Here is a 20,188-nt window from a genome sequence, read left to right as displayed (position 1 = left end):
TTTTTTCACTAACCTTCTCAGAATTCTTCAGATGACAGTCCTGTAACATCATATTACACAATGCATATAGAGTTTGTTCGAAAATGTGCATATTTAGCGGCACAAATCGTGCTTATACAATGAAAATAGTGTCCAAATACTCAAGCAATCTGTCCGGCGCCATCTTGGAAAGGCCCCTATTCTTATCGAAAACTATTCATAAACTTGACTAAAAAAATACAGGTTGGACAGCAATTGAAAGACAAATTAGTTCTTAATGCAATCGCTGAATTACATTTTTTAAATTAACGTTACTGCGCAATGCAGGGTGCGATAAAGCAAGGCTACACTGCAAGTAATGGCGTCTTATGCATTTTACTTTTTCCAACAGAACAATGAATTATCAGCATAAATAGTTCTTACTTTTTGATGAACTCCCATCAGAATCTTGGGAAAGGTGTCCTTTGTCCAAAAGAATCGTTGCTAGGTTGGAGAACGTCGTCTTCAACGTTGCAATTAGCAGTAAACATTAGCCATGTGGGCCAGAGATACCCAACTTCCTACAACGTCACGAAAATAAATACCCGAAAATCGCAATATACTGACATAAACTGATATAATTCGGTTTAAAATAACAACATTACGATGTCTTTAACACCTATATCGAATAAAAACAGAGCCGGATATATCTTGGAGCTGAAACAGGAGCTTCTAACATGACATGCCAAGACCCTCCCTGCGTCAGAGCGAAGAGTGGAAAGATGGGACATTTCGGTTCCAAGCAATTTATAACCTTTGGGAACTACGTAGAAACTCCATTTCAAGTCTCCCTATTCGCTGACACCCAGGGGAAGGCGTATGCAGTGCATCTCAACCAATAGAGGACAGGCAAATTAATACACAGGTCTCAGAACAGCCAGCAAAATTCTGCATTCTGACATACACATAGGAAAATTGCTCTAAGTCCAGTTCTGTTTCACCCACAGATATAATTCAAACGGTTTTAGAAACTAGAGAGTGTTTTCTATCCAATAGTAATAATAATATGCATATTGTACGAGCAAGAATTGAGTACGAGGCCTTTTTGAAATGGGCACCTTTTATCTGGCTACTCAATACTGCCCCTTGAGCCCAAACAGGTTAAGAACTAATTTATCTTTCATTTGCTGTCCAATCTGTATTTTTTAGTCAAGTTTATGAATAGTTTTCGATTAGATTAGGTGCCTCTCCAAGATGGCTCCGGACAGATTGCTTGAAGTTTTGGCCACTAATCACATTGTATAACCACGATTTGTGCCGCTAAATATGCACATTTTCGAACAAACTCTATATGCATTGTGTAATATGATGTTATAGGACTGTCATCTGAAGAATTCTGAGAAGGTTAGTGAAAAAATTAATATATTTTGGTGGTTTATACGTTATCGCTATTTTTGGCTTGAATCAATGCTGTTGTGATGTTTGCTATTGTGGTAAGCTAATATAACGCTATATTGTGTTTTCGCTGTAAAACACTTAGAAAATCTGAAATATTGTCTGGATTCACAAGATCTGTGTCTTTCATTTGCTGTACGCTGTGTATTTTTAAGAAATGTTTTATGATGAGTAATTAGGTAATGCACGTTGCTCTCTGTAGTTATTCTAGTCGCTTTGGTGAGAGTTGTGATGGTGGCTGCAATGGTAAACTATGATTTATACCTGAAATATGCACATTTTTCGAACAAAACATATGCTATACAATAAATATGTTATCAGACTGTCATCTGATGAAGTTGTTTCTTGGTTAGTGGCTATTTATATCTTTATTTGGTCGAATTTGTGATAGCTACTGATGGAGTAAAAAACTGTTGGAGTAAAAAAAGTGGTGTCTTTTGCTAACGTGGTTAGCTAATAGATTTACATATTGTGTCTTCCCTGTAAAACATTTTAAAAATCAGAAATGATGGCTGGATTCACAAGATGTGTATCTTTCATCTGGTGTCTTGGACTTGTGATTTAATGATATTTAGATGCTAGTATTTACTTGTGACGCTATGCTAGGCTATGCTAGTCAGCTTTTTTACTGATGGGGGTGCTCCCGGATCCGGGTTTGGGGAGAAGTAGAGGTTAACTGCATAACACGGTGCCTGACCAGTAACGCGCTGCTTATAATAAGCACGAGGAGTGAGCTCAGGTCTGCTACCTGGCTTAGCCACACTCCCCGTGTCCCCCCCCCCAAAAAAAATTGGGGGCTGCCTCTCGTACCTGTCGCGCTGCCGTGCTGCCTCCTCATATCGCCGCCGCTCAGCTTTGGGACGGCGATATTCCCCAGCCTGTTACCAGGGTCCTTTCCCATCCAGAATCTCCTCCCAGGTCCAGGAGTCCTGCGATCGCTGCTGCCCGATACCACGCTGCTTGGTCCTTGGTTGGTGGGTGATTCTGTAACGGCTGTCGTCCTCTTCTTCCTCTGAAGAGGTGTAGCAAGGATCGGATCAATACGCAGCGTGGTAGGTGTCCATGTTTTAATAGGGAAAACTGAACATGAACACAAATACAAAAACAATAAACGTGAACAAACCGAAACAGTCCCGTGTGGCACAAACACTGACACAGGAAGAACATGGCTGCCTAAATATGGTTCCCAATCAGAGACAACGATAAACACCTGCCTCTAATTGAGAACCAATCTAGGCAACCATAGACTTACATAAACACCTAGAATGAACACAACCCCATAAATCTACAAAAAAAACCTAGACAGTACAAACACCCTAGACGAGACAAAAACACACAAACCACCCTCGTCACACCCTGACCTAACCAAAATATTTAAAGAAAACAAAGAATACTCAGGTCAGGGCGTGACAGACAGGCCAAACTGCGCAATCGGGGGAGAAGGGCCCTGGTCAGGGAGGTGACCAAAAACCCAATGGTACCTCTGACAGAGCTCCAGAGTTCCTCTGTGGAGATGGGAGAACCTTCCACTAGGACAACCATCTCTGCAGCACTCCACCCATCAGGCGTTTTGGTGGAGTGGCCAGACCGAAGCCACACCTCAATAAAAGGCACATGACATCCTGCTTGGAGTTTGCCAAAAGGCACCTAAAGGGCTCAACAATATTCTCTGGTCTGATGAAACCAAGATTGAACTCTTTGGCCTGAATGCCAAGTGTCACGCCTGTAGGAAACCTGGCACCATCCCTACGGTGAAGCATGGTGGTGGCAGCATCATGCTGTGGGAATGTTTGTCAGCAGCAGGGACTAGGAGACTAGTCAGGATCAAGGGAAAGATGAACGGAGCAAAGTACAGAGAGATCCTTGATGAAAACCTGCTCCAGAGATCTCAGGTCCTCAGACTGGGGTGAAGGTTCACCTTCCAACAGGACAACGACCCTAAGCACACAGCCAAGACAATGCAGCAGTGGCTTTGGGACAAGTCTCTGAATGTCCTTGAGTGGCCCAGCCAGAGCCCGGTCTTGAACCCGATCGAACATCTCTGGAGAGACCTGAAAATTGCTGTGCATCGACACTTCTTATTCAACCTGACAAAGCTTGAGAGGATCTGCAGAAAATAATTGGAGAAACTCCCCAAATACAGGTGTGCCAAGCTTGTAGCTTCATACTCAAGAATATTTGAGTCTGTAGTCACTGCCAAAGGTGCTTCAACATAGTACTAAGTATAAGGGTCTGAATAAGTATGTAAATGTGATATCTCAGTTTGCAAAAAAATCTAAAAAGTTGTTTTTGCTTTGTCATTATGGGATATTGTGATGTCATTATGGAATATTGTGATGCCATTATAGGATATTGTGATGTCATTATGGGATATTGTGATGTCATTATAGGATATTGTGATGTCATTATAGGATATTGTGATGTCATTATGGGATATTGTGATGTCATTATGGGATATTGTGTGTAGCTTGATGAGGAGGAAAAAATGATTTATTCCATTTTAGAATAAGGCTGTAACTTAACAAATTGTGGAAAACATCAAGGAGTCTGAAGAGAAGATGATGAAGATATGTTTTCAGCACGACAGCGTTTGGGTTTTGTCCCACTTTGATCTATTGTGCTTAAATCAATTCAGTAGTTCTAAACCTGCGCCTGCCTCCTGCTCTCTACACTCGTGACAAAAATTATAAAAACTTGTTTTTGCTTTGTCAAAAAAAAGTCAAGGAGACTGAAGAGAGGAGTGCACTGTAATGTAAATATTTTACTTATTTGTCTCATACCACTTCACTTCATTGAGTGAAGCAACAATACAATCGTTCACTATGCCAGATACACTGTAGTTACACATAGCTTTCTTCCAATCAGAAAACAAAACGTATAGAGGAAGGAACCGAGACTGCAAAGAATATAGACATAAATATATTCCACACTTCACGTACTTCTAAATATAAGTATATCTAAATATGCATTAAATACATTAAATCATGATATCACACTGATATTTGTTATTTTTTGAAAGGCGATAAAGTCTCGTAGACATAACATACAGTGCCTTCATAAAGTATTCACACCTCTTGAATTATTCCAGATTTTGTTGTGTTACAGCCTGATTTTAAAATTGATTAATTTCAGATTATTTTTTTTGTCACTGGCCTACACACAATACCCCATAATGTCAAATTGGAGTGATTATTTTTAGAAATGTTTACAAATGAATTCAAAATTAAAAGCTGAAATTTCTTGAGTCATGGACCACTTTGATATGGCAAATCCAAATAAGTTCAGGAGTAGAAATGTGCTTAATAAGTTGCATGGACTCCCTCTGTGTTTAATAATAATGTTTAACATGATTTGTGAATGCCTACCTAACCTTTGTACCCCCACACATACAATTATCTGAAAGGTCACTTAGTCGAGCAGTGAATTTCAAGCACAGATTCAATCACGAAGACCAGGGAGGTTTTCCAATGCCTAGCATAGAAGGGCACCTAATTGTTGATGGGTAAAAATCAACAACAACAAAAAGGCAGACATTGAGTATCCCTTTGAGCACGGTGAAGTTATTAATTATGGACGGTGTATCAATAAACCCAGTCATTACAAAGATACAGATGTCCTTCCTAACTCAGTTGCTGGAGAGGAAGGAAACCGCTCAGGGATTTCACCATGAGGCCAATGGTGACCTTAAAACAGTTACAGAGTTTAATGGCAGTGACATGTGAACTGAGGATGGATCAAGAACAACGTAGTTACTCCACAATACGAACCTAAATGACAGAGTGAAAAGAAGGAAGCCTGTACAGAATTCAAATATACCCAAACATGCATCCTGTTTTCAATAAGGCACTAAAGTAAAACTGTAAAAAGAAATGGCTAAGAAATGAACTTTATGTCCTGAATACAAAGTGTTATGGTTGGGGTAAATCCAACACATCACTAAGTACCGCATATTTCCAAGCATGGTGGTGGCTGCAACATGTTATGGGTATACTTGTCATCGGCAAGGACTAGAGAGTTTTTTAGGATAAAAAGAAACTAAGCACAGGCTAAATCCTAAAGGAAATCCTGCTTCAGTCTGCTTTCCAAAAGACACTGGGAGACAAATTCACCTTTCAGCAAGACAATACCCGAAAGCATAAGATCAAATATACACTGGCGTTGCTTAGCAAGATGATAGTGAATGTTCCTGAGTGGCTTAGTTACAGTTTTGACTTAAATCTAAAAATCTATGGCAAGACTTGAAAATGACTGTTTAGGTATGAAACCTTTCTGAAGGCACTGTAAATATATTATTTTTAAGAGAAATAATTCAAGTACTTCATGTTGGTTTGACCTGCGTCACAGCTCTCTGGGCCCCTCTTCTGAGCAGCTTCTTGATCGATACCTTAAACTCCTCTGTCTTCAGAACGTATATGATGGGGTTGAGCATTGGTGGCAGTACTGAGGTCAGGGAGAGGTTGATGATCCGGGCGTTGGTTGGTATGATGGGGTGGAGGACGTATGTGAAAATAACGGGCAGGAAGAATATGGCCACCAGTATTAGGTGTGAGGTACATGTCTTTATGGCTCTGAGTCTGGGAGAGAGCGAGAGAGAGAGAGAGGGGGTTAGAGGTGGAGAGTGAGAGGAGAGAGAGAGAGAGAGAAAGAGAGAGAGAGAGAGAGGAGGTTAGAGGTGGAGAGTGAGAGGAGAGAGAGAGAAAGAGAGAGACAGAGAGAGAGAGAGAGAAAGAGAGACAGAGAGAGACAGAGAGAGCGAGAGAGAGAGAGAGAGAGAGAGACAGACAGAGAGAGAGAGTTTTAATTGCATTCTCAATATCTCCCAGCATGTATCACTCTTGTAACAATTCCATCACTCTAAAAAGGTTTTTCTGAGGCCTCACGCCAATCAGCATATGAGCCGTTCTGGCTTGGACAAGTCTACTTACTGACTTGACGTACTTATTCCAGTCAGTATTACTTCTCACCTGTCCTGGGGCAGTGTGATGGTGAACAGGGCGTGTGTTATACAGATGTAGGAGGATACGATGAAGATCATTGGGAGATAGAGAACTATACAGGTGTTGATTTGGCTCATCGCTACGTTAGGGACCACATCAGAACAGGGGGCCGCCAGACGGAACAGGGGACCGTGGTCACAGAAGTAGCTGTTGATCACCAGAGACCTACAATACATTATACAACATTTTATTACTCAGATATTAGAGAGAACAACAGAAATGTGTCTTTAGCTAAGTTTTTTCTCGAGGGTTCACCTCCTTACCCACCGGGATTTCTCTCACATTCAAGATGAACTGAGGTAAAGACAACATTAAACCATCAACTTTTACAGACAACCTGACAACAACCACATGATATATATATATATTCTTTTATATCCTTTATTTTATTTGTTTACTGTAAAGTGTTTTGATTTATCTCTACAAGGTGTTGATGCTGAACAAAGAAGAGCTCTCCTGTAGGTGTACCAAAACATTCACGGGCCATTTTCTCAAAAGTCAGGTTACAAGTTTATCAACTTTCAAAGCAGAATTTACTTTCCCATTGTTCCTCAACTGCTATGTATGATAAACCATTTTCTAGCTCTTAGCCATTTCAACATGTTGCTACATAAGACTGAATAGAGGTGCTGGGTCACATTTAATGAGCTAAATTTTCAAAAAGAACCTGTTGATTTCACAGGTTAAAAAAGGAATGGAAAGGAACAATACCAGAACTTTTTGGGGGTTCGAACTGGTTCAGAAATGTGTTTTGTTGGAACAAAAATAGTTGTTCTGTTCAGAACGAAACGTTTGTAAAATAATTTAGGTTTTAATCCCTGACTGTGTAGATGGGTGAGAAACTAAATTAATACATTTTGAATTCAGGCTGTAACACATCAAAATGTGGAATAAGTTACTGAATGTACAAAACATTAGCAACACCTTCCTAATATTGAGTTAAACCCCATTTTGCCTTCAAGACAGACTCAATTCATCGGGGCATGGACTCTACAAGGTGTTGAAAGCGTTCCACAGGGATGCTGGCCCATGTTGACTCCAATGCTTTCCACAGTTGTGTCAAGTTGACTGGATATCCTTTGGGTGGTGGACCATTATTGATAGAAATGGGAAACTGTTGAGCGTGAAAAACCCAGCAGCATTGCAGTTCTTGACACCAACCGGTGCGCCTGGCACCTACTACCATACCCCGTTCAAAGGCACTTAAATCTTTTGTCTTGCCCATTCACCCACTGAATGGCACACATACACACTCCATTTCTTGTATGTCTCAAAGCTTTAAAAACATTCTTTAAATTAACATGTCTCCTCCCATTCATCTACACTGATTTAAGTGGATTTAACAAGTGACTTGTCACGCCCGCTCCGCCTACCCCTGGAGCTCGAGGTCGCCAGGATCCCCAGCATTACGCACTCAAGCCCCCATCAGTACCCACACCTGCCTTCCCCCGTCACGCGCATCAGCGATCATTGGACTCACGTGGACACAATTACTTGTGTCATTACCTTACCTATATCTGTCTGTTCCCAAGCTATGTTCCCTGCTTCAGGAGTAATTGTCTCATGTCCGTGTTGTGTTACCCGTGTTCCTATGCTGTTCCTGTCTTGTTTCCTTGTCTGTTCCTGAATAAATGTCTGATTCCCCGTACCTGCTTCTCCTGTCCGGCGTCGGTCTTTACAGAAACCCGAAGCCATCACACGAAGCATCGGGGAGTACTGGCGTTCCGGTTGGTGGTGATGTCGGTCCTGGGTTGCCGCCGATGGAACCGGGGGTGCCTAGCCAGCTCGTCGGGCTTCCACGCCCTAGCTGGCTCGAGAAGTTTCCTTGCCCCGGTTGGCTCGGAAGGAGCCCATCCCACGTCGGGCCTCAGCCGGATCGTCAGACTGTTACGTCTCCGCCGGATCATCAGGCTCCTATGCCTCAGCCGGCTCGCCAGGCTCCCACGCCCCTGCCGGTCCGTGGGGAGTTGACCCCCAGCCGGCTTGCCCGGGCCCATGTCTCGGCCGGCTCGCCCAGGTGGGACGCCAGGTGGCGCCCCTAGAGAGTGGGGTACTGTCACGCCTGCTCCCGCTCTGTCTACCCCTGGCGCTCGAGGGCGCCAGGATCCCCAGCATTACGCACTCAAGCCCCCATCAATACCCACACCTGCCTTCCCCCGTCACGCGCTTCAGCGATCATTGGACTCACGTGGACACAATTACTTGTGTCATTACCTTACCTATATCTGTCTGTTCCCAAGCTATGTTCCCTGCTTCAGGAGTAATTGTCTCATGTCCGTGTTGTGTTACCAGTGTTCCTATGCTGTTCCTGTCTTGTTTCCTTGTCTGTTCCCGAATAAATGTCTGATTCCCAGTACCTGCTTCTCCTGTCCGGCGTCGGTCTTTACAGAATCCCGAAGCCATCACACGAAGCATCGGGGAGTACTGGCGTTCCGGTTGGTGGTGGCGTCGGTCTTGGGTCGCCGCCGATGGAACCGGGGGTGCCTAGCCAGCTCGTCGGGCTTCCACACCCGAGCTGGCTCGAGAGGTTTCCTTGCCCCGGTTGGCTCGGAAGGAGCCCATCCCACGTCGGGCCTCAGCCGGATCGTCAGACTGTTACGTCTCCGCCGGATCGTCAGGCTCCTATGCCTCAGCCGGCTCGCCAGGCTCCCACGCCCCTGCCGGTCCGTGGGGAGTTGACCCCCAGCCGGCTTGCCCAGGTAGGATGCTGGGTGGCATACCACCTGGGCGAATTTCGCCCTTACATGACTTCAATAAGGGATCATAGGTTTAACCTGGATTCACCTGATCAGTCTATGTCATGGAAAGAGCAGGTGTTGACCCGAACGTCTTTATCAAGTCTAACAATAAAACCGCGGGAGCATTCATAAGTGTAAGATAACCATCTTTTTTTCATGAGTTGATTTTTTTGTACCTAGCAGCAAGTCATTGGACTGGAGGTTCATGCACTATGTCTGAAACCAATAGTTTGATGTGATTTAACAGATAAAGCCGTAATTCACAGAAGCTATGCTTTTGCAGTGGAGTCGTTGCACTACAACACGATACATACTAACCTACAGAAAGAGAGCCGGGTGATGAGACACACAGAGATCAACATCATCAACACAGCAAACGTCCAGGCGGCGCCCGTCAGCTGGAGCATGGACCTGTGAGTGACCATCATGTGGTACCTGGGAAAGAACATGACAATGGAACTTTGAGAGTTGATGACACAGCCCCTCTTGTCATTTAATAGGATCTCTGTGGGGGGAAAAAGCTGTTCAACTTTATCGTGTTATAATTGTCAATGGTTGATTATTATTGTTTTATAATTATTCAGTCGAGATTCCCACATTTGGGGAACTTGCAGGGATCAGCACGACCAGAGTGCATTGGCCGAGCCTCATCCTCAGTCAACCGGCTTTCTGCTCAAGGTGTGTCCCCTGCCAAGTAACTATATCCTTATATATGATTTTAAATGCAGTGAATCCATGTTAAATCGTAATTTTTTATATAATACATTTAATAAATACATTTGAATAAATTGTCAAATCAAATTATTCAATTCAAAATATTTTATTTATCCCAGAAGAGTCAAATAATGTAGTCTTTCTGAATGTTATTTTAATTGAGTTAATAATTTGATGTATGATCTGAGACCTGAGCGGGCAGCAGATGGCCACCAGTCTGTCATAGGAGAGGATGGTGAGGTTGAAGGACTGCATGGTGATGAAGAGGAAGACGAAGAAGAGGCTAGTGAGACACTGGTCGTAGGAGATGAGCTGTCTGCTGAACAGGAACATGTCCAGCAGCTTGGGAACCAGGGCCGTGCTTTCACACACGTCTGTGAAGGCCAGGTTGAACACAGCAATGTACTTGGGGCTGTAAGGTCAGAACATAAATATCTTTTAATATTAATATCAATGTCACGTAACGGAGATCAGGGAGCAGGGCAGGCTCCCACACATGTCTGTGAAGGCCAGGGGGACTGGGACTTCAAAAAGATAGAATGTCAATTAATGTCTGTTTTACACTGTCTTGTGTTAATGAGATTAAAAGAGGTCTGATTACCTGTGGAGACTGCGGTCCACGTAGATGCCAGTCATGACGAAGGTGTTGCCCACCTAGACCCAATACACACACACACACACACCCACAGAGCAGAAATGACCCAACATGGATTTACAGGTACATGCATCAGGCCATTGACTATGGGTGGTGCTCTATGTCCCCACATAGTTCAGCTGGAATAACATTAAAGTATTAGGTTTTGTGTTCTATAGGAAAGTGAACAACTTTAGAGTTTATCACCTGGACCAACTAGCTGACGCTAACCGCATGTAACATCCTGGACCAGATCTAGTTGGTAACACCCGGAGCCAGAGCTAGTTAGTAACACCCCGGACCAGAGCTGGTCAGTAACCCCCTAGACCAGAGCTAGCTGGTAACACCCTGGACCAGATCTAGTTGGTAACACCCGGAGCCAGAGCTAGTTAGTAACACCATGGACTAGAGCTAGCTGGTAACACCCCGGACCAGAGCTGGTCAGTAACCCCCTGGACCAGGGCTAGTTAGTAACACCGTGGACTAGAGCGAGTCAGTAACACCCGGGACCAGAGCTTGTTAGTAACACCATGGACTAGAGATAGTTAGTAACACCCCGGACCAGAGCTTGTCAGTAACACCCTGGACCAGAGATAGTTAGTAACACACCGGACCAGAGCTGGTTGGTAACACCCGGGACCAGAGCTAGTTAGTAACACCCCAGACAAGAGCTAGTCAGTAACACCCTGGACCAGAGCTACGGCCTTACCAGAGAGATGATGTATACAAAACAGAGGAAGCAGTAGTAGTACTTCATGTAGGGGATGGCTATGAAACCACTGATGAAGAAGTAAGGGGGTCGGATGATGGTGTTGATGTCTGTCTGGTTAGGGTCAGAGGTCAGGGAACTCATCCTGACTGGAGAACGTCTCCCTCTGGCTGGTGATAATCTGTGGAAATACATAACCATGAACACATTATTACAAATAAAGATATTCAAAACTGTACATTAATTCACCTGTTGACAAAAACATAATTGAAGCATCGTTAGTGGAAAGAGAATTAAACAAGTTCATCAAAAAGGTACATTACAAATAATTTACAAAAATGTATAAATTAATATTCTATTCAATGTTAGCGCATTCGATACCAGCTGCTAAGAAAGGGTTAAACCACTCACTTCAGACATCAAACTAAATAGCAGAATGTCAACATCTCCACCAACTAGTAAAGCCACTGTTTATCATGTAAATGTCAAGTTGAACCCACCTCCTCAGGTGATGTGGTGAACCTGACAGCCCAGGTCTAGTGTGAGTACCTGGGCAGAGACAACAGGCTTATATACTGTATCATCTTCACCTGCTGGTCATTAGTACACAGAGTTACATCACTGGTTCCCAATCCTGGTCCTGGGGCCCCAAAGAGATGCACATTGTAGTTACTGCACTAACACACCTGATTCAGCTCATCAACTCATCATCAAGCCTTTGATTAGATGAATCAGGACAAAAACCTACATGGTGTTGACCCTTTGGGAAACACTGAAACACTGAATGACGCCTATAATAATGTATAATTGTAGAATGTAATAATAGGATCTATATGGTGAAGTCATCATGGAGGGGTGGGTTAACATACAGCTGTCCATTTCCAGATGTAGGATCTTCATTTGATCAAATCATCCATCTAATAATTCACATTTCCTTTTCATGGAGGATTATTTTCCTGTTATAGGAGACTGAATTAAATTAGAATCCTACATCTGTAGTAGCATCTCTCCTCCACAGGGATGGACACACCTGGGACAAACACTCACCTGGGTCAAACACTCACCTGGGTCAAACACTCACCTGGGTCAAACACTCACCTGGGTCAAACACTCACCTGGGACAAACACTCACCTGGGTCAAACACTCACCTGGGACAAACACCCACCTGGGACAAACACCAACCTGGGTCAAACACCCACCTGGGTCAAACACTCACCTGGGACAAACACTCACCTGGGACAAATAATCACCTGGGACAAACACTCACCTGGGTCAAACACTCACCTGGGTCAAACACTCACCGGCATCCCCAGCCGCGTCCTCAGAGCATGCGCAGACTAGCTGGCTGGTGTGTTTACGGACATATTCAATCAATCCTTATCCCAGTCTGCTGTCCCCACATGCTTCAAGAGGGACACCATTGTTCCTGTTCCCAAGAAAGCTAAGGTAACTGAGCTAAATGACTACCGCCCCGTAGCACTCACTTCTGTCATCATGAAGTGCTTTGAGAGACTAGTCAAGGACCATATCACCTCCACCCTACCTGACACCCTAGACCCACTCCAATTTGCTTACCGCCCCAATAGGTCCACAGACGACGCAATCGCAACCACACTGCCCTAACCCATCTGGACAAGAGCGATACCTATGTGAGAATGCTGTTCATCGACTACAGCTCAGCATTTAACACCATAGTACCCTCCAAAATCGTCATCAAGCTCGAGACCCTGGGTCTCGATCCCGCCCTGTGTATCTGGGTCCTGGACTTCCTGACGGGCCGCCCCCAGGTGGTGAGGGTAGGTAACAACATCTCCACCCCGCTGATCCTCAACACTGGGGCCCCACAAGGGTGTGTTCTCAGCCCTCTCCTGTACTCCCTGTTCACCCACGACTGCGTGGCCATGCACGCCTCCAACTCAATCATCAAGTTTGCAGACAACACTAGAGTGGTAGGCTTGATTACCAACAACGACGAGACGGCCTACAGGGAGGAGGTGAGGGCCCTCGGAGTGTGGTGTCAGGAAAATAACCTCACACTCAACGTCAACAAAACAGAGGAGATGATCGTGGACTTCAGGAAACAGCAGAGGGAGCACCCCCCTATCCACATCGACGGGAGAGTAGTGGATAGGGTATAAAGTTTTAAGGTCCTCGGCGTACACATCACGGACAAACTGAAATGGTCCAACCACACAGACAGCGTGGTGAAGAAGGCGCAGCAGCGCCTCTTCAACCTCTGGAGGCTGAAGAAATTTGGCTTGTCACCAAAAACACTCACAAACTTTTACAGATGCACAATCAAGATCATCCTGTCGGGCTGTATCACCGCCTGGTACAGCAACTGCTCCGCCCATATCCGTAAGGCTCTCTAGAGGGTAGTGAGGACTGCACAATGCATCACTGGGGGCAAACTACCTGCCCTCCAGGACACCTACAGCACCCGATGTCACAGGAAGGCCAAACAGATCATCAAGGACAACAACCACCCGATCCACTGCCTGTTCACCCCGCTATCATCCAGAAGGTGAGGTCAGTACAGGTGTAACAAAGCTGGGACCGAGAGACTGAAAAACAGCTTCTATCTCAAGGCCATCAGACTGTTAAACAGCCATCACTGACATTGAGTAGCTACTGCCAACACAGTGAACAATAATATTACTGCATTGTCGGAACTAGAAGCACAAGCATTTTGCTACACTCGCATTAAACATCTGCTAACCATGTGTATGTGACCAATAACATTTGATTTGATTTGCTTTGATTTGAAGTAGTGAGTAACCACAACGTGAGGTGCTTCTGGACTTTATGTGTGTCGTCATTGTTTTTTGAGCTCCAACGCGCGCCAACGGGTTATTAAGCAAACTATAAATAAATGAATATGGGTTGTTGCATAACTCATCGGGGTTTATTATTTTTTATTTATGTTGATGTGAACATGTAATAACCCATATTAAACCTTATGTATGTTGCCTTGGTGGAGTAACTAAATGTTTCAATTTAATTTAATGCATGGGCTAGCCGCTAGCCTATCCTGATACAATAACAGAAACCTATAATCATTTCATCTGAAGTTAATACCCTATTGTCATCCCCCTAGACAGTTTACAGTAGGAGTTCTTATTGGAGAAGTCCTTCACACCTGACATCCCATGCTGTTGAGATACTCTTCGTAAGTTAATATTGTGAGAGTCATATTCGAGCCTGGTGAAAGAGTTACACTGTTTAACTTTAATTAGCCACGAAATCCATAGTTTGAAAGACACTGTTTTTCTGTTCTCTACCCCAGAGAACACTGCTACTCCAGCTGCTCTGTCTTCATCTGATTATATTTTCTCTCGTAGTCCGAGAGCATCTGGTCGTCACGGTGATGGCACAGGGCTCCTCATTCCTCCTAAATGGAGACTCTTTTCTCCCCCTCTCTCACCTGTCCATCTCCCGATTTGAATTCCATACCGTCACTGTCACTTGTCCACTCAAACTTAACCTTATCGTCATCTGTTGCCAACCAGGTGACCTTAGAGAGTTCCTCAATGAGCTCGACACCTTAATAAGCTAATTTCCTGACGATGGCTCACCGCTCTTCGTAGTTGGCGACTTCAACCTCCTGACATCTGACTTCGATACATTTCTTTCCAACTCTCTCTTTCACCCTCCTTGCCTTTTTTGACCTCAGCCTTTTTTTCAGTCACCTCCCACTCACAAGGTAGGCAATATGCTTGACCTCATCTTTACTAGAGGCTGTTCTCCTACTAATCTCACTGTAACCTCCCTCCAGGTCTCTGTTCTCCTACTAATCTCACTGTAACCCCCCTCCAGGTCTCTGTTCTCCTACTAATCTCACTGTAACCCCCCTCCAGGTCTCTGTTCTCCTAATAATCTCACTGTAACCTCCCTCCAGGTCTCTGTTCTCCTACTAATCTCACTGTAACCCCCCTCCAGGTCTCTGTTCTCCTACTAATCTCACTGTAACCCCCCTCCAGGTCTCTGTTCTCCTACTAATCTCACTGTAACCCCCCTCCAGGTCTCTGATCTCCTACTAATCTCACTGTAACCCCCCTCCAGGTCTCTGTTCTCCTACTAATCTCACTGTAACCCCCCTCCAGGTCTCTGTTCTCCTACTAATCTCACTGTAACCCCCCTCCAGGTCTCTGTTCTCCTACTAATCTCACTGTAACCCTCCTCCAGGTCTCTGTTCTCCTACTAAACTCACTGTAACCCCCTCCAGGTCTCTGTACTCCTACTAATCTCACTGTAACCCCCCTCCAGGTCTCTGTTCTCCTACTAATCTCACTGTAACCCCCTCCAGGTCTCTGTACTCCTACTAATCTCACTGTAACCCCCCTCCAGGTCTCTGTTCTCCTACTAATCTCACTGTAACCCTCCTCCAGGACTCTGTTCTCCTACTAATCTCACTGTAACCCCCCTCCAGGTCTCTGTTCTCCTACTAATCTCACTGTAACCCTCCTCCAGGTCTCCGTTCTCCTACTAATCTCACTGTAACCCCCCTCCAGGTCTCTGTTCTCCTACTAATCTCACTGTAACCCCCCTCCAGGTCTCTGTTCTCCTACTAATCTCACTGTAACCCTCCTCCAGGTCTCTGTTCTCCTACTAATCTCACTGTAACCCCCTCCAGGTCTCTGTTCTCCTACTAATCTCACTGTAACCCCCCTCCAGGTCTCTGTTCTCCTACTAATCTCACTGTAACCCTCCTCCAGGACTCTGTTCTCCTACTAATCTCACTGTAACCCCCTCCAGGTCTCTGTACTCCTACTAATCTCACTGTAACCCCCCTCCAGGTCTCTGTTCTCCTACTAATCTCACTGTAACCCCCTCCAGGTCTCTGTTCTCCTACTAATCTCACTGTAACCCCCCTCCAGGTCTCTGATCTTTTTCTCCCTTCCTTCTCCGTGGCTGAGTGACTCATTGTGAGCTTATAGAACAGGACTGGCGGAAGCTGAGTGAACATTTCTGGAGGACCTATCTTCCTTTCACTCCCTTCTTTACCTTCTGGAGGACCTATCATCCTTCCACTCCTTTACCTTCTGGAGGACCTATCATCCTTTCACTCCCTTCTTTACCTTCTGGAGGACCTATCATCCTTCTTTACTTCCTCCTCTCTACTTTCTCTTCCTCTGTATCTGCTTTCTAGCCACTTTCTATCACTCTAAATTTCAAGCTCCTTTCTCTAACCCTAGGACACTATTTCCACCTCCTCTCTCCTTAATCCTCCACCCCCTCCCTCCTCCCTCTCTGCGGACAGCTTTTTCAACCTCTTTGAAAAGAAGGTTGATGGGAATCCGCTCCTCATTCACTCAGCCTATTGAGTCAACTGGTCCCACTCACACAGAACTATTCTACGCCTTGACCTCTTTCTCCCCTCCCTCTCCAGATGAAATCCTGAGATGAGTGTGGTCTGACCGGCCGACAAAAAACCAAGCCATGAAGTTGAAGGAAGTGTCCGTTGAACTCCGAGACAGGATTGTGTTGAGGCCCAGATCTGGGGAAGGCTACCAAAACATTTCTGCACCATTGAAGGTCCCCAACAACACAGTTGTCTCCATCATTTTTAAATGCAAGAAGTTCGGAACCACCAAGACTCTTCCTAGAGCTGGCCGACAGTGTAACGGCTGTCGTCCTCTTCTTCCTCTGAAGAGGTGTAGCAAGGATCGGACCAATACGCAGCGTGGTAGGTGTCCATGTTTTAATAGGGAAAACTGAACATGAACACAAATACAAAAACAATAAACGTGACCAAACCGAAACAGTCCCGTGTGGCACAAACACTGACACAGGAAACAATCACCCACAAAATACCCAAAGAACATGGCTGCCTAAATATGGTTCCCAATCAGAGACAACGATAAACACCTGCCTCTAATTGAGAACCAATCTAGGCAACCATAGACTTACATAAACACCTAGAATGAACACAACCCCATAAATCTACAAAAAAAACCTAGACAGTACAAACACCCTAGACGAGACAAAAACACACAAACCACCCTCGTCACACCCTGACCTAACCAAAATATTTAAAGAAAACAAAGAATACTCAGGTCAGGGCGTGACAGTACCCCCCCACAACCCCCCCTCAACAACTACAGACCAGTATCCCTTCTTTCTTTTCTCTCCAAAACTCTTGAATGTGCCGTCCTTGGCCAGCTCTCCTGCTATCTCTCTCAGAATGACCTTCTTGATCCAAATCAGTCAGGTTTCAAGACTAGTCATTCAACTGAGACTGCTCTTCTCTGTGTCACGGAGGCGCTCCGCACTGCTAAAGCTAACTCTCTCTCCTCTGCTCTCATCCTTCTAGACCTATCGGCTGCCTTTGATACTGTGAACCATCAGATCCTCCTCTCCACCCTCTCCGAGTTGGGCATCTCCGGCGCGGCCCACGCTTGGATTGCGTCCTACCTGACAGGTCGCTCCTACCAGGTGGCGTGGCGAGAATCTGTCTCCGCACCATGTGCTCTCACCACTGGTGTCCCCCAGGGCTCTGTTCTAGGCCCTCTCCTATTCTCGCTATACACCAAGTCACTTGGCTCTGTCATAACCTCACATGGTCTCTCCTATCATTGCTATGCAGACGACACACAATTAATCTTCTCCTTTCCCCCTTCTGATAACCAGGTGGCGAATCGCATCTCTGCATGTCTGGCAGACATATCAGTGTGGATGACGGATCACCACCTCAAGCTGAACCTCGGCAAGACGGAGCTGCTCTTCCTCCCGGGGAAGGACTGCCCGTTCCATGATCTCGCCATCACGGTTGACAACTCCATTGTGTCCTCCTCCCAGAGCGCTAAGAACCTTGGCATGATCCTGGACAACACCCTGTCGTTCTCAACTAACATCAAGGCGGTGGCCCGTTCCTGTAGGTTCATGCTCTACAACATTCGCAGAGTACGACCCTGCCTCACACAGGAAGCGGCGCAGGTCCTAATCCAGGCACTTGTCATCTCCCGTCTGGATTACTGCAACTCGCTGTTGGCTGGGCTCCCTGCCTGTGCCATTAAACCCCTACAACTCATCCAGAACGCCGCAGCCCGTCTGGTGTTCAACCTTCCCAAGTTCTCTCACGTCACCCCGCTCCTCCGCTCTCTCCACTGGCTTCCAGTTGAAGCTCGCATCCGCTACAAGACCATGGTGCTTGCCTACGGAGCTGTGAGGGGAACGGCACCTCCGTACCTTCAGGCTCTGATCAGGCCCTACACCCAAACAAGGGCACTGCGTTCATCCACCTCTGGCCTGCTCGCCTCCCTACCTCTGAGGAAGTACAGTTCCCGCTCAGCCCAGTCAAAACTGTTCGCTGCTCTGGCACCCCAATGGTGGAACAAACTCCCTCACGACGCCAGGTCAGCGGAGTCAATCACCACCTTCCGGAGACACCTGAAACCCCACCTCTTTAAGGAATACCTAGGATAGGATAAAGTAATCCTTCTAACCCCCCCCCCCCCCCCCCCTTAAAAGATTTAGATGCACTATTGTAAAGTGGCTGTTCCACTGGATATCATAAGGTGAATGCACCAATTTGTAAGTCGCTCTGGATAAGAGCGTCTGCTAAATGACTTAAATGTAAATGTAAATGTAAATGTGCGGACTCCGGCCGCAAAAACCTAATCTAAAGGGGAGGGTCCGGGTGGGCCTCATTCATGGCGGCGGCTCGGGTGCGGGACTTAGACCCCACTCTACCATAGTCATTGCCCTCTTCAAGGGCCTCTTCAGAGGGACGACCCTCGCCTCCGACCTAGGGTCTAAGATCCTAATTAAAGGCTCTCTAGTTTCTAAAACCGTTTGAATTATTTCTCTGAGTGAAACAGAACTCATTCTGCAGCACATTTCCTGTCAGGGAGTGAGATTTCAGAAATCGAGGTCCCTGTTCTGAGGTCAGTTTATAAGTCCCCATGTAAGCCATCGGGCTACATGCACTGCATACGCCTTCCTCTAGATGTCAGTAAGCGGGGAGAATTTGAATGGAGTGGATTGCGCAATCTGGGGCCCTATATAAGACCGTGGAACGGAAGTACCGTTCTTTTCAACGGGGCGCCTGGCGCATCAGGGACATCACAATGGCCTCCTGCAAAGCTTTCGTTTTAGCAGTTCTGTATCTCCGGTCATGTTTTTATTCGTTATAGTTGTTAAAGACATCATAAGGTAGTTAATTTAAACCGACTTATAGCAGTTTATATCAGTTTATTGCAATTTTCCTGGATTTCTTTGTGATGCGCTTTCACGAGTTGGACACCTCTCCAGTGGGTGGCTAACGTTAGCGGCTATTTCGACAGGACAAGAGGACATCTTTCAACCAAAAGACGATTGTTCTGGAGAAAGGACACCTTGCCCAAGATTCTGATGGAAGCTCAGCAAATAGTAAGCAGTCTTTATGCTGTTAATTCGTACTTATGTTGACAAATGTCAAATAATAATTCCGCCATGAATTATGGTGCGGTCTCGTTTTAGCGCACGCTGTATTGCGCAGTAACGTTAATTTTAAAAATCTAACACAGCGATTGCATTAACCTGTTTGGCGTGCAAGCCCGACGTCGGTACACTTATGACAACAGCCAGCTCAAAGTGCAGGGCGCGAAATTCAAAAGATATTTTTTTTAAATATTTAACTTTCACACATTAACAAGTCCAATACAGCATATGAAAGGTACACATCTTGTGAATCAAGCCAACATGTCCGATTTTTAAAATGTTTTACAGGGAAGACAAAATATGTAAATCTATTAGCTAACCACGTTAGCAAAAGACACCACTTTTTTTACTCCAACAGTTTTTTACTCCATCAGTAGCTATCACAAATTCGACCAAATAAAGATATAAATAGCCACTAACCAAGAAACAACTTCATCAGATGACAGTCTGATAACATATTTATTGTATAGCATATGTTTTGTTCGAAAAATGTGCATATTTCAGGTATAAATCATAGTTTACATTGCAGCTACAGTCAGAAATTGCACCGAAAGCAGACAG

At 45.2% G+C, this 20,188-nt stretch overlaps 1 protein-coding gene and 1 pseudogene across 1 annotated transcript; both read right to left on the bottom strand.

Moving 5' to 3' along the window:
* Window positions 1-5,731: 5,731 nt before the first annotated feature.
* On the bottom strand, window positions 5,732-11,349 carry LOC120036243 (olfactory receptor 1F1-like). Its single transcript, XM_038982724.1, has 6 exons — window positions 11,206-11,349; window positions 10,464-10,516; window positions 10,053-10,274; window positions 9,467-9,583; window positions 6,378-6,575; window positions 5,732-5,987 (listed from the first exon to the last, which is right to left on the bottom strand). The coding sequence occupies exons 1-6, from the start codon at window positions 11,347-11,349 to the stop codon at window positions 5,732-5,734; spliced, it is 990 nt and encodes a 329-aa protein (XP_038838652.1).
* Window positions 9,721-9,850, bottom strand: LOC120036246 (annotated as a pseudogene).
* Window positions 11,350-20,188: the final 8,839 nt, after the last annotated feature.

This window comes from Salvelinus namaycush, unplaced genomic scaffold (assembly GCF_016432855.1).
Source record: "Salvelinus namaycush isolate Seneca unplaced genomic scaffold, SaNama_1.0 Scaffold1265, whole genome shotgun sequence".
Lineage (NCBI taxonomy): Eukaryota > Metazoa > Chordata > Actinopteri > Salmoniformes > Salmonidae > Salvelinus > Salvelinus namaycush.
Note: the sequence above shows the minus strand (reverse complement) of the source record. Positions and strands in the feature narration are given on the sequence as shown.